At 42.1% G+C, this 25953-nt stretch overlaps 1 protein-coding gene across 4 annotated transcripts in view; it reads right to left on the bottom strand.

Annotated features, from left to right (window-relative positions):
* Positions 1–25953, bottom strand: part of adarb1b (adenosine deaminase RNA specific B1b) — a 391221-nt gene that overhangs the window by 62478 nt on the left and 302790 nt on the right. For 3 of the 4 annotated variants that reach the window (XM_038787593.1, XM_038787596.1, XM_038787595.1), the window contains 2 exons: positions 21089–22029; positions 3141–3255 (listed from right to left, as the gene is read on the bottom strand). In XM_038787593.1, the coding sequence (XP_038643521.1) occupies positions 3141–3255; positions 21089–22029 (1056 nt within the window). Of the gene's footprint in view, positions 1–3140; positions 3256–21088; positions 24448–25953 lie in introns of all 4 variants that reach the window. The other variant, XM_038787597.1, reaches the window with a different exon arrangement.

Raw genomic sequence — 25953 nt, forward strand, 5'->3', positions numbered from 1 at the left:
TCTCTCTCCTCTTGGCCTTCCATCAATATCAAATATCTTGCCGCAAAGGCCGATTACATCAATCCTCGAGCAGTCACTAGTCTGGCTTATTTTGACAATTCTCATCCTCTTTTGCTGTAAGCCAAGCAGGAAGTCATTGAGAAAACTATTTTCTTGCATTTCTGTTAAGGCCACAAGTTCGGCTTTATATTATTTTTACCTCCATTTATATACAAATTACACAAATCATGTAAATGATGGTGAAATTCACTATATTGAACTGCCTCATAATTAAGTAATCCAAGAATGTTGTGAAGGACAAATTCCCGTCTGATAGTGTATAGATCTGCTCCATTGCAATATGAATGGAAAATATTGGCCACTGTGCACAATTTCTATTCATTATACCCAGACTATCTTGAATCATAAGCTCTTAGATCATGAATTACAGTAATAATGGGTAACAATTGTACTTACACATGCTGAGACATGGAAAGGAAGCAGTTAAATTGAAAATTAGTAGAAAGGACAGTTGAGGCATATGATAATATGTGATCAATTAAATTGGTAGAAGGCAAAGGTCTGGATCACCTCAGGAATTGATTAAATTGTGAGAAGACAAAGGCCCTAATCACATCAACAAGTTAGCAGCTTGGAAACACATTTACTATAAGCCGAAGGCAGCCAAGGCTAAAACAAGCAGAAAAGAGGATGAAGCACCAAATTATAACCAACACCAGAGCTTATGGAAATAAGTAGGAGATTTGAAGGTGTAAAAAGTGATGATTAATTAAAGCTCTGGTACTGCATGAAAAGTTCAAGCCTAGGCTTGACTGCATCCTACTTTTCGCACTCTAACACCAAACTAAAAGAAACAAGGACTGAGCCAGCCTATCAATGTACCCAGTGGATTGGACTTCACCGTCTCCCCATATACACAAGAACAATTCATTTTGACACTAACAGCCAAAATTCCCATCATGTTTCTTCCTAATAACAAAGTATTTCATCCCCATGAGTAGTCTATAGTATTATCACAGCAACCTCACTAACTTTTAACAGATTTAGCTGTTTGCAATAGCATAATTTCCATTTTAGATCATGGCATCCGTTGGAAAGCAAAATTAACTTTCAATTTTGGGGTTCAGCTGATGTTGTTTTCATAGTTTATAAAAAATTATCATTTGTAATATGGCCTTGCTTCCAATAATCACTTTTAAAAAATAAATTTAGAGTACTCAATTATTATTTTTCCCCCCAATTTAGGGTCAATTTAGTGTGGCCAATCCATCTACCCTGCACATATTTGGGTTGTAGGGGTGAAACCCACGCAGACACATGGAGAATGTGCAAACTCTACACGGACAGTGACCCAGGGCCGGGATTCGAACCTGGGTCCTCAGCGCCGTAGTCCCAGTGCTAATCACTGCCGCCCTTACCAATAATCATTTATAATGCTAAATTATAAAAAGAAATACAAGACCCCATTTAAGTCACTAAATCAATGCAACATTAAAAAACTGATTAAACAACTCAACTAAAAACAAAATGCCTGATCACAACAAAGATTCATGAACATCCATAGAGAGCACTAGGATAAATACATTTACGCCATGGGAAACCCAAGGCATCTGGACCCTTGGCTTTATAAATAGGGGAATAGACATTCACCTTGGGCAGTGGTGCAAAATGGGCAGCACTGAATTGTTGCCCATTGTATGCAGTGCCAAATAGTTAATTCCATTGACTGCAATGGAACTGACTATCGGGTGTGTATGTAATGGGAGGTCGATTCTATGCTCTCCACTTTGTGCCACTGTCTGAAACAATTTCTACCCCCATAGAGTATGAAAACAAGTAAGCTATGCTAACCTTTGTAGAACACCATTTAGGCCCCAGCTGGAGTATTGAGGCCAAATTGTGACATTAATAAAGATTATTATTATTATTATGACAGCAGAGAAGTTAAGGGAAATTTGGTCAAGGAGTTCAAGATCATTAACTTTTTTTTAGTTAAATGAGGATAAACTGTTCCCAGTGGCAGAAGGGCCTATAACAAGAGGGCACGGATTTAAAGTTAATTGCCATAAGGACTGGACACAACATGTTTTTTAAAGAAAACACGAGTAATGATGATCTCGACTACACTACCCAAGTGGGTGGTGGAAGCAAATTCAATAACTTTTAAAAACGAATTGGACAAATATTTACAAGGGGAACACTTGTATGACTATGGGAAAGACGCAGAGGAAGGGGACTTTAATTCTTCAAATTATCTTCTTAATTCACAATGACAGAAATTAATTATGTGTTTTTCACACAACATTAATACATTACCACCAGCTTCATCATTTACTATCAATGCAATACTTGTGGTTATACAGTTAAGTCTGTAGTATGCATGATAAAATATTAAAATTTTTCATGTTCATTAATTTACTTAAGAACTTAGTTACTACGCAAAAGGTGTGTTGAATAAACAGGTTGCTTGATAGAATTAGAATAGAAAATTTACTCCACTTGTGAGGAAAACCTTTATAAAACGCACTCATGACAGTTGCACGAGTTATCCAGTCTTCCTCACTCACAGCATAAATGTTTTATTCCATGGTTCTCCATTGAGTGTCTTCTGTACTGTACAGAAAACTTTGACAAATTATAAATGGTTAGAAATGAGGCATTCCATAAACAGATATATTTTTATAATCAGGACACACATTTTATGTTGAAATTATTCTTTATATCTTTATGGGTAGAGGAAGGGGATGCGAAAGCACCTATAATAAAACTTAATTTACAATTAGTTACTAGAGTAAAATGTAAATATATAGCCAGCAGGCCTTCAGACAATGCATAGATTTTTTTAAAACATAGAAACAGGCTATTGGGTCCAACTAATCCTTGCCAGTTTATGCTTCACACAAGCTTCTGCTCATCTACTTCAGCTATCAACAAATCCCTCTATTCCTTTCTCTCTCATTTACTTAGCTAGCTTCTCATTAAATGCATCCATGCTATTCACCTCAGTGATTCCACTTTAACATCACAAACTCTAATCATTTTTTAAATGTGAAATAATTGAAGCATATTTATACAATCAAATGTATTCCAAAACAAACCCAACATACAAAAATTAAGAAATGAAACAAATTGCAATGTACCTGTTGTCATGACAACACCGGCAAGAACTTTCCTCCGTGCATGAGGGGAGGTGAAGTTGTCAGTCAGTTCACTGAATTTATCCACCACTAATCGAGCCACTGCATCTGCCAGTACCTAGTCAGAGGAATGAGGTCAGACATTCAGGTCAAATCCGTAGAGAAATTGTCCCCAACCATCCTTTTTTCTGATCCAAACTACCCATTAGTTTACTTAGTGTTGCATTCTACTGACTAGAATTGCACCACGATTAAAAATTATACAGCAATCCTCAGCCTGGTGCGACAAATACAGGATCCCCGTAAATTGGCTGAACATGTTTTGCAATTACGATATGATCCGATACTCACATCCAGTCTTCTGCTTGTTTTTTTTCAGATCAAAGAATTCTAGAAGCCATATTTGATTTATAAATCACACTTCTATATTTAGATAAAGAACATGCTTGCAGATACAATTGGCTTTTGAACTTCGAGGACCCACGTTCAAATCGAGTCCTGGTTGATGAGCAAAAAATCCTCTGTTTGTTGATTTGAAGGTAGAATGCAAAATAAATTTGGACAGTCTGAATCCAGTTCCTTATTGGAGTGGGCTGACAGCACAAACGGAACCTAATTTAGCACTAATTGGCCATCTATTTACTGAGATGGTGGAATGGCTGGTGTCTAAAATGGTAAATTGTGCAATAGGGGATGCTCTTTTAAGTAGGAGCTGTGGAACATTGCTGGGGCCAGGGCGGAGTGTGCTTTTGCTTTGCCTTTGATCGTACTTTATTATAATTGGGAATGCCTGATGCCATTATTAATGAGTACCTGAAGTGAAAAGAGGTCTATTCCTTAGTGGTAACATAAGGATTAAAACTTAGAAAAGCATTAAGCATTTTTTCATAAATAAGCATAAATTTCCAGTTCATCTTTTCCAACGATAGAGGTGGGTTTGAATTTTAACCATGCACACATTTAACATTTTGGTTTTACCTTTCGTGTACTTAAAAGAGCCAAATAAAATATTTTTCTGAGTGTTATCCCAGTTTGTGTTACTCTTCTCCAATATTACCCTGGAACAGAAAGATATGCCTCGACTTTTCTCCACTACCTACAGTATCCTCAAAACCCTCTCCTCTGCTCCCTCCAGCCTCACCTCAAACAAGCACGAGAAGCTCACTTACACGGAGACCATCTTTTCAGCCATCTTGGTCACATCCCCCTTCCCTTACCACATTAAGTTTCCTAAGACATACCCCTGCTTTAGCTCTAAACACACATACCTATTTTGAGTTTATGTTTTATTTCCCCATGTGCATTCTCCAAGCTCACCTTGTCCATGATAGCCACCTTCTGGTATTCCTCTCCAAACTGTCCTTGCAAATCACCACCCTATCTTTAACCTTCATATGAAAAATGAAAATCGCTTATTGTCACGAGTAGGCTTCAATGAAGTTACTGTGAAAAGCCCCTAGTCGCCACATTCCGGCGCCTGGTACGGCCTGGAGGCTAGTACGGGAATCGAACCGTGCTGCTGGCCTGCTTTAAAAGCCAGCGATTTAGCCCAGTGAGCTAAACCAGCTCCACTCCAAAGTCCTTGAAATATGTTGTCGCTTCCCAAATCTATACTCATCTTTCATACAACTACATTTTTGAACCTCTGAAACCAGGTTTTGCCCAGTCACAGCACTGAAACAGCTGCAAACATAGTCACAATTCCACTCTTACCGATTCAATTGTTTGCAATAGCTTGCCTTCTTGTCCCGACACCTATAACGTTTCCAAAGATCTTTCCTCGATCTCCTTATCATACGCTTCTCTTTGGCATTATTATCTGAAGACATGAAGTCTGGCTGAACATATATGCTAGTAACACCCAGCATTACCTCTCTACATGCTCTCTTGACCATCTGTGTTGGGAAGATCAAATCCATTGCTTTAAACCCTGCTAATGATTCCATTCCTTGTCATCAATGCCATCCATCCATTTCTTTGGCTTCTGTCTCAGGATGTGCACACCTCATTTCTCTGTTTGACCCTTTTTCCCACATTTGATTTCCCCACTTGCGTGCTTGCTCACGGATGATCTCTTTATTCTGGGAACTTCTTGCACAACAGACACTCAGCTACAGGGAATCGAACCCTTATAACATAAATGCAATAATATTTGCAGACATCATGTGATCTTCAGGAATGCCTCGAACCAGAGTTGGCCACTCTAGTGTGTGTGTGCATGTTGGATTGCAGTGTGACAGCCTTGCGAATGTTCTTGTAACTTGATTTAAGAGATGCTAAAGTTGTAGGTGTGGGACAGGTAGAATGACCATCGATCTACCCATCAGGCTTCTTCCTTGCAAAAGGGATAAAGTGAATACAGTCAGTTGGACAAAGTTCTCAAAAGCTAAACTCAAAAATCAGTAATGGAAAGAGATGCAGCACAATCTCCAGTTAAAGAGCAGAAGATAACTGTATAGTCCCCAGATTTCCAAAGTACCTCAATACTAATGCAAGGATGTGCTACAATCTTCAATTGTCCCATCATTTTCAAATATCACAGCATGAAGAGTGATCAATTATGAAGGCTAGCTCCACAAATGCAACTACTAATTGTTTGGAAAACAGTAAATTTGTGCTAATATACTACTACTGGTGGTGTGGCAGATGTACACTAATTGCTCCAACTGCTAAAAGCAATATATTAAAACTGTTGCAATAAAAATGCAAACTACTCCATAAATTTGCTCATCTCAGACTCCTAATTACGCCTAACTAACTGAAGGGGAGCCAGGCACACATTTCATGGTAAATTAAATAAATATTTAATAACCCAGAATTAATTAGGCAATTAAGCAGCTGCTATTCACATCAAATCATTTTTTTTTTACACTGAACAAAATTCTTGATTAAAGGAATTGGGTGATCCATATTTGATGTGTTGCTTTAGTGTGCATTCCTACCATCACTATATTCACCAATATTGCAGCTGGGACTAGGTTTCAAGACCAAGACTCTATAATTTGGGAGTTTTGTTTGTGCTCGAGGTCTTGCGAGTACCAGACTGTTGTATTTTAAATCAACTTCACTGTTGTTGCAGTATTAATTGCAAGATGGGAAATGGCTTTACTAGTGTAGCTTTTTACAAAATACAGAGCTTTCACTTCACCATGCTGCCAATATTATTCAAAGAGATCAGAAATCAAAGAGTCCTGAATGGTCTTTCTGGGGTTGGAAACAGAGTAGATGGGTGCTAAAAATAGTGCTGTTTGACAGCATGCTATTCTTGCATTGCCATTCCCGCCAACGACAAGTTTCACCTGGACGGGTGAAGGCGGGTGTTGTGATATAATTTTTTAAAATAAATTTAGAGTACCCAATTTTTTTTTCCAATTAAGGGGCAATTTAGCATGGCCAATCCACCCACCCTGCACACCTTTGGGTTGTGGGGTGAAACACATGCAGACACAGGGAGAATGTGCAAACTCCACATGGACAATGACCCAGGGCCAGGATTTGAACCCAGATCCTCAGCTCCATAGGCAGCAATGCTAACCATTGTGCCACGTGCCGCCCAGTGATATCATTTTAAGGGAATATTGAAATAAGCCAGGATGTAGAGCAGCAAGTGACCAGCAGCTAATAGGGTGTACTATGTGTGTTAGAATTGCAGCTATGCTATCCTTATGAGTAATAATTGCCAAATCTATAAAGTAGACTTGTCTGCTAAGCCATCCTGTACTGTTTCTTCAAACAAGCCAAACCTATGTATAGTTTTCCAGCCCTGGGATGTGATTGGTGACTTTGTGTTAAAGGAGACATAGATACGGAACATGGTGGCAGCAATGTGAATTTGAAGAACATAGGATGAGCCACAGACACGACTTGGCACAATATAGAGGCTGTTTGTACCTCAAAATCCTGGGAGGCAGAGTCCCTTAATTAATAGAAGGTGCTTTGCAGAATAGAATACCTGGTTTGTGGAATAGCTAGGTCGGTGGTCAATGGGAGCTACAAGTCCGTTCAGAGCTGGCTGTGCTGTGCAGTTGGTTTTGAATCAGGCAAGAAAAGTTGCAAGGTAATTGTGACGTCCTTGGGTGACATTCCCACGTAAAAGACAAAAATGTGTAAAATGGGAAAAAGCCTGAAGTACAGCCACAAAAACCAGAAAGAGGAAAAAGAAACAAAACACAACAGTTGCACTGGTGAACCTCTTCAGAGTGTATAGTAGGTTACAACCCCCTACACATCAGGCAGGTTCCTGGATTTGGAATTTGAAAGCCACAGATATCCTATACAAATTTTGGTTTTCCAAACAAAGGATGGAACTATGCCATTTAGAATTACCCAACCCAGTCTCTGATCAACAAGCCGTAACAATAAAGTTAACCATTGGAAATTAGGGGTTACGGAATCAACATTTTGGGCCTGGATGAGGAGGATCAGGAGAACCCTGGAACATGCTGGAGGATCAGTTTCATGCAAAAGTGAACGTCACAATTCACCGTTCGGAGATGATATCCGACATACAGCAGCCATCAAGATCAGTTGAACCGTCAGCAGGTGCTATGATAAGGAAAAGGATTGCGATTTCTCAGAAGTGGGAGCTGCCTGAATGGATAATGGGGTTGGTTATAGCTTCAACACCGACTAAAGCTTCCAAAAAGACCTTTTGGAGAATAAGAAAGGTCCTGATATTTTAAAATATGTTTTTATTGAATTTTACTTCTGTACACAATACAATAGGTGAGTGAGACAGTTGTACAATTTACATGCTCCCCTTTCGTCGGCCCCCTCCCCCACTCCTTCCCTTTTTGCTGTTCAGGCTCCATCTTGGGCCTTTTTTCCATCGTAGATGCTGTAGGCCCTCTTTCCTTTTGTATTTGTTGCTGTTGCCCCATGGCTTTGTGGGGGGCCCTCTGGCCCTCTCCTCAGTCTTTTCCCATGTACCCTCCTGATGGTTCCTTTCCTGCTGCACCCCCCCCCCCCCCCACCTTTGTTCCTACCTGCTGTGTGTGGTCCTGGCTGCCCATAATGTCCACCCCCCCACCCCCGGCCCAATTACCCATTATTGACCTCGAACAGGTCTTGGAACAGGCTGATGAATGGCCCCCACGCACTTTGTGGAAGCCCTCATCCGATCCTCGGATGGTGCATTTGATCTTCTCCAGGAGGAGAAATTCCAACAGGTCTGCCAGGCAGTCCACAGCGGAGGGTGGTGCTGCTGATTGCCAGCCAAGCAGGATTCTCCAGCATGCGATTTGGGAAGCAAAAGCAAGGGCATCGGCCCTCTTCCCCATATGTAGTTCTGGTTGGTCCAATAACTCGAAGACTGCCACATGCGCGCATGGCTCCACACTCACAACCTTGAACATTGCCTTGAAGATGGCTATCCAGAACTCGTCAAGTCTGGGGTAGGCCCAGAACATGTGGGCATAGTTGGCTGGGCTTCCCTGGCATCGTTCATGTGATGTTCTCTGTTGTCTTTGTCTTGATGTCTTGAACGCGTAGTGTTTAACAAAGAACATCAAGCTAAGTAAATTAACAAAGCTGATTTATTAACACTACTTAAATTAGATTTGAACGTATTCCTAAGTATAAGGTTGCTAAAACAAACTATGCTATGACTCTAACTACAGAATTCTCAAATACACAACTACTCTATCTCATGCATAAACACCTTCTCCGAGTCGTCACGGGATACATATGTGACTGCACTTGATCACCATCTGGTGGTAAGAAGCATTTACATGAAATTGTTAACTCTTTATCTCCCATACAATATCCATATTGTTACAGTTCACACTTGTCCTCCACCTCTGGGAAGAGGTTCATTCAGGTTCTGGTTCGGTGTGTTTTGTGTACCACTTTAAACTGCATGAGGCTTAGCCTTGCGCAGGAGGTGGTGGAGTTGGCCCTACTTAGTGCTTCACTCCAGAGTCCCCACTCTACTTCTGTCCCTAGTTTGTCCTCCCATTTCTGTCCTGCCCTGCCTAGTTGTGTTCATAGAATCATAGAATTTACAGTGCAGAAGGTGGCCATTCGGCTTGGAAAGAGCATCCTACCCAAGCCCACACCTCCACCATATCCCCGTAACCCAGTAACCCCACCCAAACTTTTTGGACACTAAGGGCAATTTAGTGTGGCCAATCCACCTAACCTACACATCTTTGGATTGTGGATGAAACCGGAAATCGGAGGAAACAGTGACCCAAGCCAGGAATCAAACCTGGGACCGTGGAGCTGTGAAGCAATTGTGCTAATCATTGTGCTGCCCTGTCCCCCTTCTTGCCCTTTCCAAAAGTCGTGTGTAAATGTCCCCGCAGTTCCCCTTCTCCATAATGTCAGTGGCCAGCAGATCCTCCAGCATCATGTCTCTCCGGGCCCTAGGGTACCTCGGCGTCTTCTTGCGGAGAAAACCTTTGATTTGTAAATGTCGGAACTCCTTAACGTTCAGTAGCTCCAGTCGCTCCGTCAGCTCGTCTAGGGTTGCAAGTCTGCCCCCCATATAAAAGTCCTTGATCACGAGCGTCCCCCCGTCCTGTCTCCACTTCTTAAAAGTGGTGTCTAACATGGCTGGTGGGAATTTGTGGTTATCGCAAATGGGGGCCATGGTGGGCACCTCAGTTAAGCCAAAGTGTTGTCTCATCTGGTTCCAGGTTTTAACATAGTTTGATTGACTAATATTTATTGTCACATGTACCGAAGTTCAGTGAAAATGATTTTTTTGCGGCCAAGGGAACATACACAGTACATACATAGTAAACAAAAGAATAATCGACAGAGTACATTGACAGTGGTACATCAACAAATAGTGATTGGTTACAGTGCAAAACAAGAGCCAAACAAGAGCAGCATAGGGCAACATTGTCAGAGACGTCTCACGTTAGGAATAGCGTTCTTACAGGGAACAGATCAGACCAAGAGAGAATCGTTGAGGAGTCTAGTAGCTGTGGGGAAGAAGCTGTTCCTACGTCTGGATGTGCGGGTCTTCAGAATTCTGTATCTTCTGTCTGATGTAATGGTCTAGAAGAGGGCAAAGCCTGGGTGTGAGACGTCTCTGACAATGTTGTCTGCCTTTCTGAGGCAGTGGGATGTGTAGACAGAATCAATGGGAGGGTGGCAAGCTTGTGTGATGCGTTGGGCTGAATTCACCACACTCTGCAGTTTCTTGTGATCTTGGGCTGAGCAGTTGCCATACTAAGCTGTAATGCAGCCGGATAGGATGCTCTCTATGGCACATCTGTAGAGGTTTCTGAGAGTCGATGCAGACATGCTGAATTTCTTTAGCTTCCGTAGGAAGTAGAGGTTGTTGGGCTTTCTTGACTGTTGCATCAGCGTGAATGGACCAGGATAGACTGTTGGTGATGGTGACTCCCAGGAACCTAAAGCTATTGACCATCTCTACTTCAGAGCCATTGATGTGGGGAGGGGAGGGGGGGGGGGGGGGGGGGGGGGGGGGGGGGGGGGGCGTGCTACGCTTCCTGAAGTCAATGATCACTTCCTTGGTCTTTCCAACATGGAGAGAGGTGGTTGTTTTCGGTACACCATGCAACCAAGTGACCTATCTCCCTTTTGTAGTCTGATTCGTCGTTGTTTGAGATACGATCCACCACAGTCATATCACCTGCAAACTTATAGATTGAATTGGAGTTGAATCTTGCCACACAGTCGCGTGAGTATAGGACAGTAGAGGACTGAGCACACTTCCTTGCGGGGCCCCGGTGTTGAGAACTATTGTGGAGGAGGTGTTGTTCCCTATCCTGACAGATTGCGGTCTGTTGGTGAGGAAGTCAAGGATCCAGCTGCACAGGGAGGGGTCAAGTCTGAGGTTGCAGAGTTTGGTTATTAGTATTGTTGGGATAATGGGCCGGGATTCTCCCCTACCCGGCGGGGCGGAGGGTCCCGGCGTAGCGGAGTGCCGGCAAACCACTCCGGCGTCAGGCCTCCCCAAAGGTGCGGAATTCTCTGCACCTTTGAGGGCTAGGCCCGCGCCGGAGTGGTTGGCGCCACGCCGACTGGCGCCAAAACCGGCACTAGCGGCCTTTGACGCCCGCCGCCGGGGCTGTCCGAAAGGCTTTCGCCGGTTCGCGCATGCGCTGGTGCGTCAGCTACCGCTGACATCACCACCGGCGCATGCGCGCTGGGGGATTCTCTTCCGCCTCCGTCATGGTGGAGGCCATGGCGGCGGCGGAAGAAAAAGAGTGCCCCCACGGCACAGGCCCGCCCCCAGATCGGTGGGCCCCGATCGCGGGCCTGGCCACCGTGGGGGCACACCCCGGGGGCCGATCGCCCTGCGCCCCCCCCCCCCCCCCCCAGGGGCATGCTCGCGCTACCAATCCCACCGCCAGAGGTGGTTGAAACCACGGCGGCAGGAGAGGCCTGACATCGGTAGGACTTCGGCCCATCGCGGGCTGGAGAATCGCCACGGGGGGCTCGCCGATCGGCGCGGAGGGCACGCTAATCGTCGGGGCGTGATTCCCGCCCCCGCCAATTCCCGGGTAGCGGAGAATTTCTGCCACGGCGGGGGTGGGATTTTCGTCGGCCCCGGGTGATTCTCCAATTCGCCCATGGTGTTACTACCACGGGGCTGGACATATACTTTACCGGGGGGGGGGGGGGGGGAAGAGCAGCGCTGTCATGGCTAGGACTCGGAGGGACGTTCCACTACAGGAGGACTCCTCCGTTTACGTCCTTCTTTGTTCGGCTCTCTTACCCATTCCCTCCCCCTCTTGATTTTGGCTGCCCTATGGTAGTATTGCAAGCTCGGAAGGGCCAGGCTGCCCATGATTCTTCTCCTCTGCAGTGTAGTCTTGGGGATCCTTGGGTTCTTCTCTCTCTTTCTACCCCATCCACCCCTAACGACACACACACACAAATGCCATAATCATTTTATCTATTCCTAGGAAAAAGGCCCTGGGGAATGAATATCGGTATGGATCTAACCAGGAAGCGGAATCTTGGCAGTACGCTCGTCTTGATCGTCTGCACCCTTCCTGCCAGAAAGAGGAGTGCAAAATGTCCTGATATTGACATTCTGCTAAAGGATGGTCGAAAATACGATGCCCTTGTGGCTGGACAACAATACCTGCAAGCAAGCCTGTGGGAAGTGAGGTTTACTGTGCATCCACCACAAAGCTGTTCTGTATTCCAAGATCTTTGTAAGGTATGTGGGCTTTTGTAGGAAATCACATGGAGGTACATGCAGGGCTAACAATAAGATTTTACTGAACAAAAAGTACGTGCAACATACGAGCAACAACCAGGAGTATTCCAGAAACCCACATCAGTGCAAGCACAGACAAGATATTAGCCGCCAGAAGTTCCAGGGTGAGGATTCAGAGTGGAAGAATCTTCAATTGGCAGTACGGTAGCATGGTGGTTAGCAGAACTGCTTCACAGTTCCAGGGCTTCCCGGCTTGGGTCACTGTGCGGAGTCTGCACGTTCTCCCCGTGTCTGCGTGGGTTTCCTCCGGGTGCTTCGGTTTCCTCCCACAGTCCAAAGATGTGCAGGTTAGATGGATTGGCCATGTTAAATTGCCCTTAGTGTCCAAAATTGCCTTTAGTGTTGGTTGGGGTTACTGGGTTATGGGGATAGGGTGGAGGTGTGGGCCCTGGGGTGGCCACGTTGCGATTCCAAAATGGATACCTGCAAAGAGTGCAGGGAAAAACAGACAACACTAGGGAAAACAAGCAGATGCAAGGTTTCCTGTGTATTAAGATTTGCAGAACCCAGATAGATGAGCTATCTCCGGGGACAAAAAGGAAACATTGAAACAATCGAGACCAGGACAGACTCCCCGGCGCCAGTGGGAGCTACAACAAAGGCAGGCCAACGGCCACATAGGGCCCGCCGAACGATCAGGGAACAACTCCGGTATTGGAGAAAATCAATACAAATGATTGGGACCTGGTCCAATTAATTGGGACCAAGTCCGGGGTCCGCCCAGAAGGGCGTGAAATCCCTGGGGGCTATAAAGCAGAGTCCCCAAGGTCAGTTCGCTCTCTTCCCTCACCCTGACTCCTCTCCATCTTCAACTTGGCATTTGGCTCTCAGCGACGAGATGCCGCCAAGCACCAACCAAGTAAGTCTAAGGTCAACGCACGCTACGAGATAGGCGCTCCTAGATACTATTCGGTACTAGTTCGAAGCCAGCAGTATCAGAACCGGACAACGACCATTGTTCCTCTGACTGAGTGGGCCACTCGAAGCTAAGTGTAGGCTTTTAGTAGTAGTTGTAGTTTATCGAGTAGAGTTTATGCATGAGTAATAATTGACTGTGTGTGTAAATAAATGTGTATTGATTTCAAACTTACTAACAGGTGTATTGAGTCATTGATCAGTACTTGGCTTTGAACCCTGTGGTGGTATCAGAAAGATACCTGGCGACTCTTGAGCAAAGGTAATTAAAACAGAGCAAATTAAGGGAAAGCATAACAAGCAACAATGGGCCGAATGGCCTCCTTCTGTACTGTAAATTCTATGAAAACAGGTCTTCTGCATTGTGAATGTGACACAATCTGTGGATGAAGTCAAACAATCGGAGCCTTTTGCTACCATCAGCATCAGATGCCCAAAGAAATGCAGTAAACACACTCTCAGAGCCAAGGTCAACACGGGAGCGAGCATGATGAACACCTTATCAGGCATAATCCTGAAAGATATGTATCTGGGTCATTGGAAATCAATAGTGCAACCTACGACAGCTGAACTACTGAGTACACTGGGTCACCCATTCATTGCATAGGTATGGTGACAGTGAAATGCAAGTTTGTATGGAAACCACAATTATTTAACCTGGTGGATTTAGTGATGGCATAATCGGAATCCAAGATTGACCACACAGGTGCTCTTGACTTGTAGATGCATTGTCATCATGTGTATTATCACAGTGTTGGTTGTTTGCATGGTTTCACAATTTCACTTTCCAATTTCATCCTCGGATGTGTTTTAAATGCAATTAGAATGCTGGGTGTTATATAGTTATACAATTCCCTTAGCTGGCTTCTGTTTGTTCTTAACATTGCTCCATTTGGTGTTGTGGCTTCATAGAATCTAGGCTTACTGCATAAAGTAAAGTTGCCACAGTTCCAGATGACCATAGGTTGTTTTCCCCTTTGAGGGGAAGAACTGACTGATGTTGGTTTAATCTGAGGGTCAGCATACCTCAGGGGAGGGGCAAAGGTGAGACGGTGGAACTTTCATGAATAACCTCAGTTGGTATGGGAATGAAACCCGAGCTGTTGGCTTCACTCTGCATCACTGCATACACTGGATACATCTGCAGGTACCCTGGGTAGGATGGTTTGGGATAATGTGGCTATTCAAAATCTGTGAATTTGCTTTGATAATACGAATTGGAATGTTTAATATTGGATGAAGACATAATTATGAGAATTATTACATTATATTCTGTGAACAGCTTCATGTTCAAACTAAAACGTTTAAGATCTATCCAAACAAGAAAGCCTGGATCACAAAGGACTTAAAAGCAATAATTACAGAAAAACGTTGAGTGTGATCAAGACAAGCTTGACAAACTAAAAATCAAGGGTGAAAGATGCATACAGAGATAGGCTGCATAACTGTTCGGACAAATAATACCAGAGATGCATGGAAGTGTATGCATAAAATGTCAGGCTTCAAAAAGAGAAATTACTCCTTTTTTTGTCCACAGATCATCCTCGTGATATTGCGAATGAATTTTATGGATTTTTTAGCAGGTTTGAAGATGATGAATTAAAGGAACAAACAGCAAGGAACGAACCAAAAGCATCTCATGTTACTATCAACAAATGGGAGGTAGAGAAGCGATTCAAGCAAATGCATCCACAGAAAGCACGCAGCTCAGATCAAATCAACAGAAGAATCCTTAAGGAATGTGCTCATCATTTGGCAGTTCCTTTCTCTCTGGTCTTTCAGATATTTTTCGGCATACATATTGTTCCACGCTGTTGGATATCAGCCATTATCATCCAAGCTGCATTAGAAGCCATGGCCTCCTAAACCAAATGATTGCGACCAGTTGTTCTTGCATCATTAGTCACGGTTTAGCCACATTGTGTCAAAGCATCTTTTAGATGTTGTTGCCCAACATATTGACCAGTTACAGTTTGCCTATCAAACTTATGTCAGTGGAGGAGGCTGTTCTGACTGTGGGCCATTTCATTCAGCACATGGATAGATTAGTTAACTATGCTCACGCTATCTTTGCTTATTTCTCTTCCGCTTTTAATACCATGCAAACATTCAAGCTTATTGAAAAATTGAAACCTTGATCCTACTCATACTTCGGATCAGCGATTTCCCTCATGACAGGATCCAAAGGATGTTACTTTCCGGGATTTACTTGGAGCCTATGTTAACAAATTATTTCCTCAGCTGTGTGTTGTCACCATTGCATTTTATCCTCTATGCGAATGATTGCCGATCAGAGTAAAACGATATGACAATCCTGAAATATGATACTTCATGATATGATACCGATGATACTTCATGATATGATACCGATGATACGGTACTTATCCGGAATAATGAAGTAAAACTGTGGGAACTCAATGGAGAAGTTTGTAAAATGGTGCAACTGAGCGAAAACAAGACCAATATATCGGTTGGCTGGAGGGTTTTGCTACTTAAAGGACGGAGCTTCTAAAACCTGCAGTCCCTGCTTACAATGAGAAAGAATCACAACAAAGTGTTAAGATTCCTATCCAGAAATATAGTGAAGGGTTTGACAGCAACACCATGGAAATGACACACACCATTAACTGATAGATTGCTGCTGCCCACCATAACAGTAGTGTGCCAGACTGGCATGAAATATCCTTATTCAGCAATGCTATAATCATCAATCATTCCTTATTGAGCTTTAGAAGTTTGGATACTTTTTGATAGTATTGGCCACCAGAAGAAAATGGTCAGGAGAACTACAACTAAAATATAATAATGTTCAACATAGGTACATAATTTCAAATCAACATTAATTTACCTTGGATTTATAGATTCAACTCAATCCAAATTTAACCAAGACCGTTTAATCCATTATACACTGACGGTCTTCTGGTAACTACCCTCCATGGTGATTTGAAGTCGCTTTTGACCTGAGTGTGCATTAGCATTTGGTATTGTTCACCACCAGCTCTAACTTAACCATCTTCCCTTGCATACACTATGCATCATCTATTCCACTGCCGTCAAATGTTGATGTGAATAATAAAACTCAAGGTTTAAAGACTTTTGAAGTCTGGGCTTTAATCTTTGAATATTATGGCAATGTTCTGGTTCGGCACATTTAAAATTAAACATGTCATGGGAGTGGATGGGTGCAGGTTCAATCCAACTTTATGAAATCCTGAGTTTTGCTCCAAATGGAAGTGCAAATTAGATCCGAAACGGTGGAAGTTTATGTTGCTGGAGAATAAGTTTTCCTATGCTTTCCTGACCAATGCCATTTCACGTGTTCTTTAGGTAGGTTGGGAAGGTCTTTGTGTCAAAATGCACACAAACTTCTTCCAAGGTCAGTACCCACAAAATGAGAACCACAGGAAAATTGTAGCCACTTCCACACACTATTTTCCTGTGCTAGTGCTGGTGTTAGAAGCCCGAGAAAAACAACACACGCCACCTTGAAGAGCTCATGACAAGTGGAGGAAGGCTAAAACATTCTGAAATGCAAGTGTAATAAAATTTCCACACCTTCAAATGTCACCATTGGATGTTGTATTGAAATATAGTTGTGTTTTTAATGCAGTGTCATCATGGGGCTCTATCCTGCAAGGCAAGTTAACTGTCCTGCAAGGCAAGTGCTGACATACATTACAGTACTTACATTGAAGGAAATGTCAAATGTGTTCAAAATGTAAAAAATATATTGGTAAAATCCCATATCTGGCACTCAGATTTAAGTAAACTGAAAGTTCTGACTGTGAAAATAAATCCTGCTTTTGTAAGGTAAAAATAATCTGAACACCCGCTCCCCTCCATTGGTTGACAGGCAAATGATATGGAGATGCCAGCATTGGACGGGGGTGGGCACATTAAGAAGTCTTACAACACCAGGCCAAAGTCCAACAGGTTTGCCTAGAATCACCAACCCTCAGAGCACAGCTCCCTCATCTGAACACTCATCTGATGAAGGAGCAACGTTCCGAAAGCTAGTGATTCCAAACAAGCCTGTTGGATTGGATTGGATTGGATTGGATTTGTTTATTGTCATGTGTACCGAGGTACAGTGAAAAGTATTTTTCTGCGAGCAGCTCAACAGATCATTAAGTACATGGGAAGAAAAGGGAATAAAAGAAAATACATAATAGGGCAACACAAGATATACAATGTAACTACATAACACCGGCATCGGATGAAGCATACAGGGTGTAGTGTTAATGAGGTCAGTCCATAAGAGGGTCATTTAGGAGTCTGGTAACAGCGGGGAAGAAGCTGTTTTTGAGTCTGTTCGTGCGTGTTCTCAGACTTCTGTATCTCCTGCTCGATGGAAGAAGTTGGAAGAGTGAGGAAGCTGGGTGGGAGGGGTCTTTGATTATGCTGCCCGCTTTCCCCAGGCAGCGGGAGGTGTAGATGGAGTCAATGGATGGGAAGCAGGTCCGTGTGATGGACTGGCCGGTGTTCACGACTCTCTGAAGTTTCTTGCGGTCCTGGGACGAGCAGTTGCCATACCAGGCTGTGATGCAGCCAGATAGGATGCTTTCTATGGTGCATCTGTAAAAGTTGGTATGGGTTAATGTGGACATGCCGAATTTCCTTAGTTTACTGAGGGAGTTTAGGCGCTGTTGTGCTTTATTGGTGATAGTGTCGACGTGGTGGACCAGGACAGATTGTTGCAGAACTTCTTACTGCGACAGGCAAATTGGTATTGAGTGGCACGGAGAATGGGTGGGGCGGAGATTCAAGAGGCAGGATTGTGTTCGAGAATGGAGGGGAGCATTCCAACCAGCTCACCTCCACTCCTAGATTCCTCCTGCACTCCATTGTGACTCTCTAACTGCACTGCAAATTTGAACCTTGCATGACAAGTCAAAAATCCCAGGCAAGTCAGGCATGGGTTTGGTGCGATCTTTGGAAGCTACTGAAGGAGTGCAGGACGCATTTTCCTGAACCTGCACGAAAATCCAGGTCTCATCTCAGTTGTTCTGTTGGAGAGACAGCAAGGTGGAGCCGAAGATCAGAAAAATAATCAGCCTGCTTTCAAATACATCCTGGAAACCAGTTCAAAGTGAAAGCACCTAGTCAGCTTTCCTTCTCGAGGCACAACTCAGGGAGACAGCAAAAATATTCCATATTGGAATAAATATTCCAAAAATATGCCAGTTAGCAGGCATCTTAAAATAAAAGACAGCCTGACATTTTGAATGGCAACCCTATTCCCTGTCTCAGATGCTGGCAAACTACTGTGCATTTCTACCAAGGGTGCTTCGTAGAAGCAGAGAACTGAGGGGGACCAACATAATACACATTTTCCAAAACAAAGAGTCAAAGTTAACCCGGGTAATTAGTCCAGTTAAAATGTAGTTTTAAAGTAAAACAGAGAATACTGAAAAATAATGTAAAACTATAATTCCTGGTAAACACCTCAGTTCTAAAAAGTGCCCAAGTGATCATGGGAAGAGAAACTCAAATGGAAACCCATTGGAAGTGCCGAGGAGTGGTTTTAGCACCTCTCACATGAACTCACAGATCAGGAAAATAGCTGTGCTGGAGGCACAGACAGAAAAAGAATTAGAATTCTTCTAGGGACCGATCTTCACTGTGCTGCAGGAAATGATGAGGAACAGAAGGGAAGCTCTCGATGAGAAAAATAGCTTTACCAGAGTTGACTAAACTATTTAAAGGAATCAGATACAGGAATGTCTAGAATTCTGGCTCATTAAATACTCTCATGACAGAGAGAAGAGGGATTCATTGAGGTATATCCTGATAGTGACAACTGGATACAGAAAACTCAGACTGAGTGGAAAGACTGTCAAAGGACAATGGAAGTTTCAACATACCATGGTGAACTTCTGCTGGAGAGCTAGGAGTGACCTTGAGATGATTCCTTTCATAGAACCATAGACATTTACAGCATAGGAGAACTCCATTCACCCATCATGTCCACACCAGTCAACAAAGATTTGTCTACACTAATCCCATTTTCCAACACTTGGCCCATAACCTGGAGTTTATGGCACCGCAAGTGGAGTATATCTGTGTGGTAGCTTGGCCCCTTTTAAGGGTCGATACTTCACGGGCCGGGCCTAGAGCCTATGGGGAAACAACACACAAACTCAAGCCTATCAGGAGTTTAGCTGCGAATCGGGCCATTGGGGGCTTAGTCAGAGTTAGCCCAAGAGTCACCGGAACAGGACCTGTGTATTAGTTGTGCTATCTAGGGCATATAGTTCGCCTTAGTTCAATTAACCTCTTTTGTGTTTCACCACTGCCTCGTCGATCGCTTTGCAATATAACAATCTGCCGGTAACGTAGGGTATAATGAAAGTATTTCATAAGGCATTTTTCAATTGCTTTAGTTTACAAACTTTTCTTTAGTTTGATATACAAGTTGCCTGCTAATTAATGTTTAATCCATGTTTATTTTAGTTTGTTTGTTACAGTCCAACTCTTTAAAGCTGAAATCTTGTTCTTCGGTTATTTCCATTGCCATTTGGGAAATCCACCTCTTTTTCAAAATTATCGGTCTCTATGGTAAAAAATTAACTAGTGTAATGTTACTTTTTCTTCTGCCTATTCAAGTTCATGTTTGTTACTATTGTTAAAATATCAAGGACTAATAACATTGCAGGTTATTGGCTTGTAGGGTTTGCTCAGTCAGAGTGTAGAAAGTTAAACTAACAGATTTATCAAAATTGCTACTGATAGTAGCTGCAAATTTGAACAAAAGGTGTCGAAAAAAAAGTGAGATTGCCTTGAAGATTAAAGCCAATTTGCCATTATTTAAAAGCATTCTAAGACAATTCTTTCACAGAATGTTTAGTATACTTTCAATTACATATTAATTTGAAGAATCACAAACACCTTACCTGGAAAAGGCAGTGATTAAAATGGTGCAACCTTCAAGAGATAACATCTATACAAAACATTTGTTCATACATTAGCTCAAGCTGCAACTATTAATGTAAAATCCAGAGTATAGGGCAGAAAAGGGACCTGCTCACTAGGTCTTTGTGTCATGTGAGAGTACCTTTAAGAAATGGGTGTTTATCAAATATCTGCAGTGATATCAGAGTGTGGGTGGAGCTGGGCTGTCTGTCTGCTTTTACTTTCGTTTTTGAGCTGGCAGTTACAGTGAGTGTTTAGTTTTGTTTTCAGAGTTGAAGCTGCATCCAGCCAAACAAGGTGTAATTTTGATCTCTCTCTGCATGAAAAGAATGTCTTCAGATCACTTGGTAATTTAAAAGTGATAACTGTTTTCAGTGGAGATTTTAAACCTGTTGTCTTTGTTAAAGATACTTATAGAGTACTGTATTCTTTGAGTTGATAGTTGCTAAGATGTTTACTGTGTGTTTATAAAATGTTAACTGGATTCATAGAATAAACATTGTTTTGTTTTAAAAGTACTTTAGATCTCTGTTTTATCACACCAGGGTGGGCCCTTGTGCTTCCCATAACCAAAATCTATTTAAAGTTGTTGGTCAGGTGAACTTCATGATACACTTTGGGTTCTCTAAATTCTGGCCCATAATATTTGCAAATGACAACAGAGAGCTGCCATGGACAATGTATTTGAAAAGCAGCAGATTTGGAATGTGTCCAAGCATTATGCCTTATGACCTAAATTTAAGGTGTACTGTAGTTGACTGATGTTGTATGGAAAATAATCTGTTTAAAACATACACTTCCATTTATAAGTTCATGTTCCTACCACTATTATTACCGAATCTTACAGCTTATCTTTAAGGAGCATTCCTCCCCATTATGCTCAAGAGCACCAAAGCCAAGAATAAAAAAATGTCCTTACCTGAGGCAGGTGAAGCTGAAGACCTTCACTAGGAATAGGTTGCCGCGATGGTGTCGAGTCCAGCTGCATGTTAAACAGAGTCTGAAGGGTTGCTTGAGCTGCACGAGCCTTTGCCAACTTCTTGTTCCTCCCTGACCCTTCAAATGTCTGCCCATCTACAGTCACTGCCATGATGAAATTTTTTGCATGGCTCTCTCCACTTTCAGAAACAAACTCATATTTGAGTCCTGGGCGCAGTTCATTCAGGATCATGACTGGGTTCTTACCACTGGTCATGGCAAAAGGAGATGGAGCAGTCACCGCTGACTGACCTACACTACTTCCTCCAACACCACACGAGACACCAAAAGAGTTACAGTCACCTGAACTGAAAGAGCCATCTCCATTAGACCCCAAGAGATAAGGATCATCTCCTTGTAGCGGGGTTTCAAATCCATTAAAAAGTGTATCTGGGAAGTCAGAATGATCTGACGTAAAGTCCGTATTAACATTCAGCATTCGACCCATAGCCAGGTGGGCCTCAGAGGCGTTTGGAAATTGAACAAAGGATCTCAGGGCTTTTTCAGCTACATGTAACTTGGCTTTTTTCTTGGTGGGCCCAGACCCTTCAAAGTTTTGTCCATTGACCTCCACAGCCATGATAAAAACAGGAGCATGGACAGGGCCAGACTGAGATAACAACTTGTACTGGAGGCCAGGTTTAATCTCATTTAATTGCATTAATGCATTCTTTGGTAGAATGGGACCTGGTGTTTTCTTCCTCTTCTTGGCACGAAACTTAGGATGTGAGTGGCCGTTATTTCCCTCTTCCAGTGGCCTTTTTCTGTTAATGGAGGAATTGCCGCCATTTGAAAGCTGCGCCTCACCAGGAGCTTGACTGCTTTCCTTAAGAGAGATGTTCTCCAGATTACGGTTCTCTTTTACGTCAGTGCTGCTTGTACCTGTGGTGCCCAGAAAGAGCAACTTACACGCCTTCGTTGTAGGATCTTGTAAATGCAAAATTTAGAGATTCCTCATCTGTCTTTGCAACAGAATGAGTGATGTGTTTGAGATTCATCTTGGGATGCAAGAATTTGGATTCAAGCCAATAATAGAATGTAACATAATATGTATACACAAAAAATTAGAAAAACACAAATAAAACTGAAATAATTAATTACCTAAAACAACCCAAAATGGTAATAAATTCCCAAGGATAAGAACAGCAGATATTTCAGTGTGGGGAAAAAGTTAAGTGGGAATATTAATATTCAACATTATCATGACACAGGGTTCTACACTGCAATATTATGTATAGTTCATATATAGGTAAAACATAAAAATGCCACATCTCATGTAGCAATGAAAAGAGCGTGATCAGTTTTCTTTCAGGTAAAAGATATGTTTTGTAGCACTGTTTATATTTGTGAGTTAACAACCATTAACCTCATGGATAAATGTATTAAACTACAAGTTACTGACAGAACCCTACCCATTTAACTTTTAGTCTTTTATCATTATCTTCAGAAGCACCATCAAGGACCAGTAGGTCTGCTTCTTTGTTAAGTCACTCTGTAAATGACTGTTAGAACATGAACAGAAGTAATTTGTGTGATGATTGGAAGATTTGAAGGAAAATTGGATTCTAATTGTATTGGACAATTTAAGGGCTAAAGGGCTAGGGTTAGAATGTATTTTATTACAATGGTCATGCATTTTAAAAAGGTGAGTTTTGTTTTAAAGAGATTGTGTAGTTTTAGCAGCCAGCATGTAAAATTGACCAAGGAATGTGTTTTTCAGTCTGGGCTAATGCCTAATGGTTTGCCTGGGAAAGTGCCTGGGGAGTTAATGTTCTTTTGCAGGCTGCAAAGATGATTTTTTTTGTTTGAAGAGATGAGGTCATTGCGGGACGGAGCTCTGAAAGGCAGAGGGACAATCTGAGTAGCTGTGGAGAGAGGCAGTTTTGGAGAAAGCTGTAGAGAGAGAGACAGGGTTTTGGAGAAAAGGCTTTTGGAGGTGAAATCTGATCTGGTAACCCCCCTTGTGTTTTTCAGACCACAGATAAAGGCAGTTTTCTTTCCCAGTAGGAAAGGCAAAAAAGAGTAACAATATTTTAAAAGCAGAGAATTCTTGTCTGAAGACAAGGAAGAGGCTGAAACTACGGAGTTGAAGCAGCTATTTGAAGATGTTCAGCCAGAGTCTGAAGGGGTTTGAACAAGAGCCAGAATCTGTCCTGTACTGCAAGTATTATTCTATGCCCTGCTAATTGTAAGATGGATTATGCTAATTGGAGATGTTATTTTTCGGGTGTGAAGTTAAAAGTTTAACATTGTACTTAAAATAAAGTTTTGTTTTAGAAATACCAAAGCCCTATTTTTTCCATGCAATCACTCCTGGAGCGAATCATTCTTTCCTCACTGTCTTAAAATAAACTAAAATATTGGTGTTTCGGAAATATCGGGGTATCCTAGTTCCTGTTGGGGTCTGATCTGGGATTGTAATACTTGTATTTATGATTCATAATTTGTTTTTCACCACCTTCTTACAGAAAGTGCATCTCCAAGTGGGGAATGGCCAAGCTTTGTTCAACTACACCATTGGGCAGCAACACCAGGCATTTTGAAGAGAGATATTTTCAAAGATACATGTTTTTACAGATATGCACTTGTTGTAAATACCTTCAACAAGTTCCATCTCTTTCAGCCTTATCCAGAACACATTCTGAAATTTAATTTCTAGAGGTGATTCTTTTAACTTTCTTAATGGAACAGAGAGTACAGAATAGACAGGGACGAGGAACTTTCAGTTGTGTACAGAAATGGAGGTTATTCTGAAAACAGAGATGGTTAATGGGAGATTCAACCATGAAGGGTTTTGATGGGTTCAATAAGATAAACTGTTTCCAGCGGCAGAAGGACCAGTCATCGGTGGACACAGATTTAAGGTGATTAGCAAAAGAGATAAACACGAGTTGAGTCCTCAATTTCAGAACAGAATACGAATACGATTGTAGAACCCTGCGGCACATCTAAAAACAGGAGGTCATACCATTTGGAACAGTTTAGGATTAAATCTTAGTTACCACAGCTATGAAAATCTGGCTGATGGAGCAGACAGAAGTGAATGCAAATGTCACTCAGTTTGATTTACAATCAGCTATCAGGTCGAATTCACGCCCCCAGTACATTCACAGTGTGTGGTGTTGGTTGCTGGGATGGGGGATCAAAAACACACTGTTCTCTCATACACATCACCTCATTCCATTCACAAAGCTGATAGAATACCAGTCAAATTTTCATTTATAACATCCTTCAGCAAAAGGTCCATAGGTTACTCCTTTGGAGCTCAGAAAAATATCTGTAATGCAGGAGTGGGAATTCCTAACACCAGGAAGACAGAAGAGGAACAGGAAGGGATAAAACAGATGGACAAGCATTGTGGGAAAAGAAAAGATGCATCAGATAATTTTCAATTAGAGTGGCAAGTTGGTCACCAAACATAGATTGACCGTATTTCCAAGCAGTTCTGGGGGTATCTGATTGCTAGTGACATCATGGATTTCCCCCACACTATTATAAAGATGCTGATGATACAAAAGAGGTGCTGGAAATATTATTTTTAGCTTAGTTTCCAAAGGTAGCAATTATGTGCTATTATTGGGAGTTATAATTTCTCTATTGGTTTAGGTTTTATCCAATCATCAGTGTAAGAATTTTGACTATTTGTTTTTGGATGTATGATGCAGCTGCATACATGGAACATCTGCAGAGATGGTTGGATTTAGAATAATAACATCTGATGAAATGCCTGAATTTATATGATTTTGTAGCAAGAAACATGAGACACTTGCATGAAGACCTGGATCTGAAGCCGAACAGGTGACCTATCTCCATGCACAGTAACCTTTCTACTGAAAAATAAATTTATTCACTGTGTAAAGGATAAAGGTAACCCTCATGGGCTAATTTTCAACACCACAACGTCAATGATGTTTAATATGAGAACAGAATATATGGGATTGTACGCTAAAATCTAATAAGCCAAACACAACAAATGGGGTGAAATCAGTAGAATATTGTTAGCCGATGACATAAAAGTAGGTAAATGGAATTTGTTTCAGGAAGCATGTTCACAGGAATGGATAAGGCGAGACAATGAGTCAACTGTTAAAAGGAGAAAATCTAAATTAGAGTTCAAAATCCACATGCAATTGAATGTAGCTGAATACTCCCAAGAGTATGCACAATCAGAAACCTAATATACTTATACATATAGGACACTGTCCAAAGGTTTGGCAATACACAGAAGCCATTTTGCTCAGTTGCTTGTCCACTCCCTCTGTAAAAAGAGTTTTGTTCTGAATCACACCAGAGGGGCCTTACCTAGAGAAAGCATCAGAATTGAATGCATGAAAAAGCTTAAGAACACTTAAAAATCAGAAGTACACCAGATCGGAAAAAGAGTGAGATGGAATAAAAGAACAAAGCTTAGTTTGAAAAAGAAACAGAACAAGACTTGTGATGAGGGTTACTGCACTTGCTGCAGGATAATCTAAAATCCTTCCTTATTCATTCTTCGCCTAGTCCAACTGAGTTATGTACAAGAACGGCTTTTTATTTGAAGGAAATGAATTCAACTGTAAGTGAAGTGTTAACAAATGATAGAGAATATAAAATACTTCCAATATAAAGCAGTCAGAGGTTCTTTTCAGTAAGATTACATGGAGGAATTGAAGTATTACTGCTATAGTTTAGACTTTCTGGAAACAAAAAAGAAGTTTAAATGTCATTCATTTGGGGGGGGGGAGGGGGGATAGTGGTAATGTCACTGGACTAGTGATCCAGAGTCCCAAGCTCATACTCTGGGGACAGGGGTTCAAATCCCAC

The sequence above is a fragment of the Scyliorhinus canicula genome, chromosome 2 (genome assembly GCF_902713615.1).
Source record: "Scyliorhinus canicula chromosome 2, sScyCan1.1, whole genome shotgun sequence".
Taxonomy (NCBI): Eukaryota; Metazoa; Chordata; class Chondrichthyes; order Carcharhiniformes; family Scyliorhinidae; genus Scyliorhinus; species Scyliorhinus canicula.